Here is a 9791-nt window from a genome sequence, read left to right as displayed (position 1 = left end):
CTTCCTGTCCACAGTAAACCCACAGGCTACCACAAGGTGCAAGAATAAGGGAACAATGAGCTAGAAGGCAATAACTCCCCATAAGGCATCAGAGCCTCCTTAGGAGAATGAGCACAATGGGCTTATCAAAAGTAAAGAGCAACCACCCTGAGGGAAGCTACTGCATTAAGGCCCACCGTTTCCTTTCAGACAGCAAGACCAGGCAAAATTAAGAGGGAAAGGGACCACTTCACAAAATCATGGTGGAAACAGGCACCCTCTTATTATTTTTTTACAGGCAAATTATGAGGTTGAAAAATGGGGGGGAGGGGGAAGAGGAACAGATGGGACTGGGCGAAGGGGGAGGGGATTGGTCTGTGGGTTGATTCTGTATTTCCCCGAGTGGGAAGAATTCGGGAATCCACAATACCCCATATTACGAGAACCCAGCATGGGGTTGCCCAAAGAAGGAAAGGCGAAGGTGCCAAGGTGGCAGCGGGAAAGCCGGCGGAAAAGCCGGAGCGTCCGCGAACAAAGAGTTCAACTATCTGCGGCAACGTCGGGGGGGGGCCTTCCCAGCAGAGGGGAGCGCAACTTGGGGAGGGGGGCGGCTGCTGTGCCCTAAGGATCGATAGGCCGGGGAAAAAAAAGCTTAACCATCCGGGGAGCAGGAACCTCAGGCGGCCCTGATTAAGGAGGACCCTCGGCGGGGGCCTACGCAGAACTCCAAGATCGGCGGTGGGGGGGGCGGTGGGAGGAGCTCCAGGGGCCTCCCCCGGGCCACGGGGGGCGAGGCCCAATGGGGCAGGCGGTGCCATGCGGCTCCCACGAGGAAAGAACCGCGTTAAAGAGGGGGGAGAAGCGTGCGAGGTTTTCAGCGAAAACGGGTCGAAACGTCGGAAGGGGAGCCTTTCAGATTTGAAAAAAGCCGAGGCTTTTCCCGCCTAACCTAGCCAGCAACAGCGCCACACACACACGTATCTCGGGGGGCGGGGGGGAAGCGCCTCTCTTCCTGACCCCCCTTATGTGGGGACAGTCCGGAAAAGGGGGGGCGTGGGGGGAGGCGGCGACGGCGAAAAAAATGGACCACTATGGAGAGAAGAAAGGGCGGGGATAGTATTTACGGGGCCGCCACAGGGGAGAAAGAGGGGAAAGGCAGCGAGGGATAGAAAGTAGGGGGCTCGGTCACTTAGGGGGCGGAGGGCAGGTGCTCCCCAGGAGCCCCGTCAAGCCTGGGGGGGCTGTCATCAGGTGAGGGGCTTCGGAGGGGTCTCGGTTGAGCAATCCCTCCCGTTCCTATAGCGTTATGAGGTTCTGGAAGAGACTCGGTGGGTGAGGGCTTAGGGGGCCCTCGGAGGGGAACAGGGGCAGCCTCCGACTTCCCCCCCTTTTTTTCTTTCCCTCCCCCCCCACTCCCTCACCTCCATGATGCAGTTTGCAGCCTCCGCCATCTTGCGAATGAGACAGAAAAAGAGAACCGCTGGCCGGACTCCCCCAGCCTCGTTCAGTCGAGGGGAGGGGACTGGGCGTTCCATTGGGCGGTCTCGCCGTCATTCAAAAGGGAAGGGTGGGAGGAAAAGAGGGCAGCCCCGCCTCCCAGGTTTTCATTGATCGATGGGGTCTCCTTCAGTCAGGAAGGGAAAGGGCCCTCCCTCACGTTATTTCAAACCGTATTGGGCGCACTTAGAGGAAGGGCTCGGCGCGCGCAGGCGCAGACTCTTTTTTGTGGTCGATAGACAAAAAGTGGGAAGCGTTGGGAAACGCCTCCTCCTCATGATCTTGAATTGCCATTGGTGAAATAAGAAACCTTTCACCAATAAGGACCAGAGGAAATTTCTCGGATAATTTATTGGAGGACGTAGATGTCAGTTACAGCAAGATATCTGCGTTTCTCCCAGCCTTTGGTGTCTTAATTTCTAAGGGGTGGGAAGAAGCAACGTATTGATTACCTGAAGTGGCTGTCAAAGAAGAGCGTTCGCATTTAAACCTCATATTGCAGCCTATTTCACCATGAGGGAAGTACAATATGACAAAAGATGGGAGGGAGGAGGCGCCATTTATTTTGAAGGAGAAAGAACCGTGGCAAATACCGAAAACTCTCAGTTCCCAAAGTATTAAGATAACCTTTGTCATTTTTTACTGGGAGCACATTAAAAATGAAGTTCTATTGCCTGCTCTCAAAAGAAAGTATATATCTACCCATACACATAACACACATATATACAAATGCTATATATACCGTACATACACACACACCCCCACACCCCACTATCCATTTTGAATACATAGCAGAAAGAGGAAACTTCTGACTTCACAAGGTCGATCCTATATGGGACAAAATTGTGACTGAATCTAGATGTTCTGCTTTGGGTACCACAAAGCCTCCTCCCAGAAAGTAACAAGGAAAACAGGTCGTGAAGAGGATGTGTAGAGTCCCAGATAATATTGTGGACCCTGTTCAACCATCGCTTATATGCCATGTTCTGGATAGAATTATTGAAAGCTATACTCCTTGCAACTGCCTTCAGAGGGGAATATGCCCATCCTAGAACTAGGGGAAACACGATTGGCTGTCGAGGTGCCATTCAACAGCAAAATGTCACTTATTAATTTTTTTTGTCTTGGGGGGGATCATATTTTAATTAACCACCTCTTATAATATCCTTCATTCGCTTTTAAACGACCTGTTTGCCATTTTAGATATGCCATTGGTAGAAAATTAAATGCAGCAGCAGTTATTAGTATAGCCATTCAGTGATTTATATTAATCAATCACGTTCTACTGGGAAGACCGAAGCATCTGGCTGGCCCTTTTGCTAATTGGTGGAAATTAGGATCAATTAATAAACTAACAGATATCACTGGCTGCTTTTGTGATCCACCAACGAATGAAAGCTTCCTGGAAAATAAGGGGCGGGTCTTTTGAATTCTCTCGTGGAAGCTGGTTGGTAGAAGTTTGGTTCTTTCCTATTGGTCCGACGTGAGGCCATTGACAAAAATGTGTTGGAGAAGTTGGGAAAACGTGCGTGTGCGGTTGTAATATGTTGGGTAGCTTCTCGATCAATGCAGAGGAAGTTTTCTTTGTTTTTAAAAAAGCAAGGTCGGCTAACCGGAGTCTGTTATTTAATACAATTAATAGAATAATGTATTGCCAAATGGGAAATCTTCAATAAATGCTCAAAACGTTGACAAATACTTTGCAACTTGAAACTAGACAGTAATTGTGGGGTGCATTAAAGTGTTTTAAACACCATCACGACGTGTCTTATAAGAACAAATGATACCAAGAGACACCAGATCCCCATGAGCTAAATTAAAAGAAACTGGGATTGCATCTGTCATATTCCCTCTCATTTTTCTATTTTGATTTATAATCCTATGTTATGAAAATTGTTCTTGAATCAATCTCTTGTAGCCTACCTTACCACATAAGAATGTTGCTAAGAAAAAATGAAGGGAGCTGGGGAATTTTTGATTCAGCTTTTCCTGATGTGCTGTCATCTAGGTAAGTCAGGTTTCATTCTAGCTTCCAACCAAAGGACCTTGAGCTCACAATTACGTGGAAAATTGGCTTAGTGCTTTTGAAGGCTGAAAATGGAAATGGAAAAAAGTAATAAAATAAAAATCTCAAGCAACTAAATCTCAATTATAAATTCTATGGTGCATAAAACCCTGTGCATGGGGTCATAGCCCTTATGTTCCATATAAGTAAGCTATCTGTAGTGTTTCTTTCTTCCACATTTTTTCCCTTAGAAACTTGCCCATTCAGTGGCTGTTTTGAAACCTATAAATTTTGCCTTTTGAATGAAGCTAGCATGTGCGGGTGAATAACATAGAATATAACTAAATCAAGCAAAATTCATGTTTCCCTCTTTTAATTGCTTTTCATTCAGGGCCTTGGGATAAGCACAGGTAAAATACTACCTATATATGACCACAATTGAGCCCAAAGTGTCTGTTACTAAGCAAAACAGTTTTTAAGTGAGTTTTGCCCCATCTTACGACCTTTCTTACCACAGTTAAGTCAATCACTACAGTTGTTAAGTTAATAGCACAGATGTTAAGTGAATCTGGCTTCCCTGTTGACTTTGCTTTGTCAGAAGATCGTCAAAGGTGATCATGTGACCTCGGGACACTGCAACCGTCATATATATGAATCAGTTGACAAGTGGCCAGGTTTTGGTCACCTGACCCTGGGGATGCTGCAATGGTTGTAAGTGTGAAAAATGGTCATGTCACTTTTTTCAGTGCCATTGTAACTTTGAACAGTCACTAAATGAACTGTTGTAAGTCAAGGACTATCTGTAATACAATTTGTTCTTCATGTCCGCTTTAAGATCTGCATAGTTTAAGACTCGGCTTACCACAACATCAACAATTTCAGGTCTGATGTCCTGCCTACTCTGTCTTCAGCCCCTGCTATGTGGGTTAATATTTTGTAGCCCGATTTATCTGTTCTACCCCGTGACTATTAATATCCCAACAATCAAAAGGTTATTTCCCTGGCAATCTCTTGTCTACTTGTGATTTTCCATCTTTCTCTAGCCTCCCCATTTTTTAAATTTGTTTTCTCTGTGTTACTTCCTTTTATCCCATAATCTCCTTTCTCTTCAAACTTTATGCTGCAGTCTTTTACTCCGATTCTTCACATCGGAAACCCATTATTCAGCCACAATCATTTTTTTTATCAACTGTTCTGTCCCTACCTGATGTTTTTACCCTTGGTTTTCTTTCATTACAGGTAGTCCTCAACTTTTTACAACCACAATTGAGCCCAAAATTTATGTTGCTAAGTGAGAAATTTGTTAAGTGAGTTTTGCCCCATTTTACAACTTTTCTTGCCACATTTGTTAAGTGGATCACTGCAGTTGTTAAATGAGTACCAAGGTTGTTAAGTGAATCTGGTTTCCCCATTCACTTTGCTTGTCAGAATGTTGCAAAAGGGGATCACATGATTCCAGGACACTGCAACCATCATAAATGTGAGTCAGTTGTCAAGCATCCAAATGTAAACAGTGGGGTATGCTGCAAGGGTCGTCAGTGAAAAATGGTCATAAGTCCTTTTTTCAGTGCCGTTGTAACTTAAAACAGTCACTAAGTGAACTATTGTAAATCGAGGACTGCCTGTACTTCCTATCTACCACATTTTCTTTTTGCCTCCGAATCTCACCCTGCATTCACCTGCTTATTTTTTTGCCCTCCCTTTCGATTTCCCTTCCACCAAAAGCAATTTCCAGGAAGCCTCCATTCTCCCCCCGCCTTCGCGACGGCAGCGACGCTACTCCTTTAAGTCCTTGTAACAACCTCCTGGGCGTTGCTTCGGGGTCTGCGTGGTCCAGGCGGTGGAGGGAGGGGGGCGGACAGGGAGTCCTTAGACTTCGGCTCCCAAGAGGTAAGTGCGAGCGGGCTTCCCCGCACTTCGCCAAGAAATCGGGGTCCTCGATTCCTTTAAAGGCCAAAAGAATCTTGCTGGTTTGTTTTGTTTTTTCAATGCACAAAATCCTTTATTCATTCCTAGCTCCCTCCTGCATCCCCGATTTCTCCCGGGACTGAGCCCTGAATGCTCCACTGCAAATCTTGCGACGTTGATTTCCCCCTTCATAGTCATTAATGTGCCCTCCCCTCCCCGGGCAACTTAGAGGCACAAATTTGGTTTCCCTCAAAATCTTGAGATTTTCCCCCATCCCCCGTTCCTGTTTGCCTGTAGCCCCTTAAAGGAACTTTGTTGCCTGTTCTTTCCTTTCCACGTCACCCTGTCCAAATTAGGGACCCGGTGTAGAAAACGGGGATTGGGGGGGGGGCATCGTTTCTTTTAGCCCATCGTCTTAAACTTAAGAGTTGCTTTTCATGATTTAGCATTCTTCTTTCCTTGCTGCGCCCAGGAATCTTATAGACTACTCTCCGGGCTAACTCCCAAATGAACCCCTTTTGGAAAGCTCCAGGACATAAATCTGTTGCAGCCTCCCCCATTCCAGGCGATTTCCACCATCTTACCCTGTTCCTTCCTTCAGCTGTTGCTGCTACTCCAGACTAAAAGACAAGCATCTCAAAGATGGGGTTGGAAGAGCCAGAGGGGGGGAGAATTGACTTACAATGGTTTTTTAGAACAAGGTAGGCGGCAACCGGGTGAGGTTGCAAGATAGACACGTGACATATTTAGCGCGGGGGGGGGGTTAGATAAAACTAGGAACTAAGATGCAGAGGAGTTCTGAAGTGCCACTTGCTGCAATTGGTCCTGAGTAGATATTGGCCTGTCTTTTGACCACATCTTCCTTTCTCTTTCTCCAGGTTAGGCCCTGACACCCCCTCCCCACCCCCAAGTCCTCTTGCCCTTGCTTTCGTCCTCCTGAGGCTATGCCGCTGACCCGCAGCCTGTCCGTGACCTCCCTCTCTGGGTTGGAGGACTGGGAAGATGAACTTGACCTTGATAATGCCATTCTTTTCGAAGTGGCTTGGGAGGTGGCCAATAAAGGTATGTGGTGACTATTTTTAAAGAAGGTCTTAGGGAAATGATCGGGTTTCCAAAGTTGGAGCAGGAGAGTGTTTGGGAATTGGAAGGCCTGGATTTCTTGTGGGAAGGTGGTTGGAAACAGATTCTGCTGAACTATTAGCAAGACAAAGGATGAGCAGTATTGAAAGAACTGAGGCCAGAATTCAAGTATCACCTGGGAATGGAGTTTATAGAAATGAAGACTTATCTAATTGCTGGTCAAAGACTCTTTTGGTTGAGCAGGATCAGGCCTAATCAACCATTATATGGGCAACTCATTGAATTGTGGAAGGGCATGACATGGAGGCAAAAAAAAATTGGGAAATAGGTTGTCTGTCTTTAAAAATGATTGAGTGGCATGTTGAATGTTAAAGCAAAATGTGTTTATATTAAAAAAAAATCCTCATGTGGGGGGAAAGGAAGTTCTTGTAAGGTTGCAGTTTCTTCCAAGCAACATTGCTCAGCACTTTAGGAAAACTCTTAGACCTTTCCTCCCTCCCTTTGCAGTTCTCTGATCCTCCCATCCATAAATCTTTCATATGTGGGTTAGTGCTGTCTGAGATGACACTACCCTTTTATAGTGAACATTTCCATTTTGAAATGCTACTCATTCCTTCAGAAGCTGCATCTCTGTTTAGATTTACCTTCAGGTCAGGGTAACTGCTTACCACAGCATATGACCACTGAACAGGATCTTCCCCAATGTGAATTTTTAATGCATTTTTTTCTATCAAGTACTAGAATAGATTATCACCAATATGCAGGATGTAGAAAACCTGGGGTCCTCTTTAGATAGCTTCCAATTCTCTCGGTGCCAGCAAAAAGGGGGCTTTGCATGCTTGCCTTTGAGTAACTCTTGATTCCTGGTGATTACCTGCATAAGTCCTTGCAGTTCACTTGGCAACATTTTTGAAAGTGATGTACTATTATTGTCTTTGTCACACAGCTGAGAGAATGACTGCCCTGTGTCAGCTAGATTCAGGCCTAAGGCAGAATTAGAACTCATGGTCTACAACAAACCTACAGAATTGTTGGTGCGTGCAGAGATCCTGGTGGATAATTGTTGTAAATTAGAATCTGTTTAATGCAGCGAATCCTGCTGAATGCAGGATTCCATGCCAATACAAATAGAATTTGTAATTTTGCAAAAAAGAATTGGCTTTTAAGCCTTTTTGTGAATCTACATACATATATGTAAATATACATCTAAATGATATAGTTAATAGATTTTTAAATGCCACATTTCACTTTAAATATTTTATCACGGAATTTACCAGGAATGACCGTATCAGAAAATTAGTCTAGTCAACCACTTGTTTCTTCAAAGAATTGTTGCAGTGTGAAATAGCAATAGTACTGCTGCTGGTCAAGATGTCCGCCCCTTTATTTCATACATTCCTTCTGTTCTTCATCTGTCTTCCCCGCAGACTATTAGTAGATATGACTTTGTGAACTTTCCCCACAAAGTGATTTTTTTTCCTATGATTTTTTTAAAAATCTGCATAGGACCTTTCCCTGAATTGACTATAGGTATTGCCTTTTTCTTGTCAATGGGTGGAACCATTTTGGTACTAAAAATGATGGTCTTAGAATACAGGATGATACTCGGGGCCATCTCTGCCTCTGAATAGGGTACCTGCCTCAATTGTGGGTTGTTCCCTCAGATAAGACTACCTGCATGTTTTGTGGCCTATCTCTGTCCTTTGCCCTGTGATCATTTGCAGGACTCTCATTGCTTCTGTTCAAGTAAGCAAGTAAGAATAAAGAGTCATGGGTTTTTTTTGCTTCGGGCAAGAACATTTCTGGAGAAGCTTTGGATCTTCTGAACAGGTTGCAGATACATCAGTATAGAGTACATTCATTGTGGAATGCAGGATACAAAATCCTGGGTGTGTGATGCAGGCACTTGGGAGAAATGGGACAGAGTTCAACTTATTGTTCATTTTTTCTCCTCTGAATCTTTAATTGACAACTGACTGCAGCTCCAAGATGAGACTTGGCCTAGAGCTATAGAGAGAGAAGCAATGCCCTGTGATGTTGATATGAGAGGCCGGCATTTACCTAGTTCTAAAATGCCTTAGAAAAACATGCAATTGTAATTGATGTGTGGTAGGAAGGCCAGGTTATGATGTTTGGAGGCAGCAGCTCAAGAAAGGTCTCTGAAAAAGAATTTAATCTGGTCTTATAAATGGAGGTGAATATATGTGTCCCAGGATAATGTTGCAGGATCCAATTGAGGTCGGTCACCAGGACCGGTGTTTTGTCTTCCAAGCTTTTAGACTCGTACAGGAGCCCATCTTCAGGGAACTTCTCTCTAGCAGAGTGTGTGTTAGTTAATCTGCTCTTTTTCATTGTTGTGCTATTAGAGTGTTTGACATCTTATGAACTTTGAGAGGGCAGGTTCCTGCCTTGTGTTGCTTACAACATAAAATCTAGTGTACTGAACCAACAGAGGAAGGGGAGAGTAGTGAGGCAATCAGGAAGCAAGATAAGTTTGTTTCTAAACCACGTGCTCACTTTTTGTTACAGGGTGAGTAATAGAAGAGTAACGTTGACTCCTTGCTAATTGGGAGCCTTGCTTAATTTTTTTTTAGAAAAGAATTTGTGGTTATAGTGGGTAGGGGGACAACGTGCTATTGGGGAGACTTTCCATGATTTAAGTTAGTTCAAGATAGTCTTGGATGTTTTTCCTCAGAGTTGCATTTCCCCCCTTTTTTTGCTATATTAAATCTTATTTTAGATTTAATAGCAGGATATTTTTTCTCAATGATACATTTGGGAGAGGTTTATAGGGGCCCAGAAAAGGATTTCAGAAGCTATAGACTGCCATTCCTTCAGCAAGGTATCTACGTTAAAGGATTGTGCCAAGAACTTTGTGGAAAAGATTTCCATTTCACTTCCTTGCTTCTTATCAATAAAAATTTTTATTATTTTCATCATAAAAAAAAACATCACAAATATGACACAATATAATATAAAACCCACCTCCCCCACCCCCCCACCCCCCGAGACTTCCCAAACCTAATCCCAGGATAGTATTCAAATATAAGTAAACAATTAATAATATCTCTAACTCCACAAGGTCTATAAATTTTACATGAATAAGTGAAATATATATATAAAAAAAAAAGAAAAAAACCAGTTAATTAAAAACCTAAGTTATATTCCACTATTCTATGCTTCTTTTGTATATAAACAATCCATCTTCTCCATATAGATAAAAATTGTTCATTTGAGTGATTCTTCAGATAAGCTGAAATCTTTGCCATTTCAGCAAGATGCGAAACTTTCAATCTCCAATCTTCCATTGTTGGTAAAATTT

At 43.8% G+C, this 9791-nt stretch overlaps 2 protein-coding genes across 3 annotated transcripts in view; one reads left to right on the top strand and one right to left on the bottom strand.

Annotated features, from left to right (window-relative positions):
• The window catches only part of LOC107295837 (protein arginine N-methyltransferase 1), a 26498-nt gene extending 25031 nt beyond the window's left edge, over positions 1-1467 (bottom strand). The window contains exon 1 of one of the 2 annotated variants that reach the window (XM_015825170.1): positions 1401-1467. In XM_015825170.1, coding sequence (XP_015680656.1) covers positions 1401-1430 — 30 coding nt within the window. In that variant the 5' untranslated portion in view covers positions 1431-1467. The remainder of the gene's footprint in view (positions 1-1400) is intronic. The other variant, XM_015825169.1, reaches the window with a different exon arrangement.
• Positions 1468-6330: 4863 nt separating this feature from the next.
• Positions 6331-9791, top strand: part of LOC107295836 (glycogen [starch] synthase, muscle-like) — a 57061-nt gene continuing 53600 nt past the window's right edge. The window contains exon 1 of the mRNA XM_015825168.1: positions 6331-6451. Within this exon, the coding sequence (XP_015680654.1) occupies positions 6334-6451 (118 nt within the window). The 5' untranslated portion in view covers positions 6331-6333. The remainder of the gene's footprint in view (positions 6452-9791) is intronic.

Source organism: Protobothrops mucrosquamatus, unplaced genomic scaffold (genome assembly GCF_001527695.2).
Source record: "Protobothrops mucrosquamatus isolate PMUCROS unplaced genomic scaffold, P.Mucros_1.0 scaffold2524, whole genome shotgun sequence".
Classification (NCBI taxonomy): Eukaryota; Metazoa; Chordata; class Lepidosauria; order Squamata; family Viperidae; genus Protobothrops; species Protobothrops mucrosquamatus.
The sequence above is the reverse complement of the archived record's forward strand: the minus strand, read 5'-3'. Positions and strand labels throughout refer to the sequence as shown.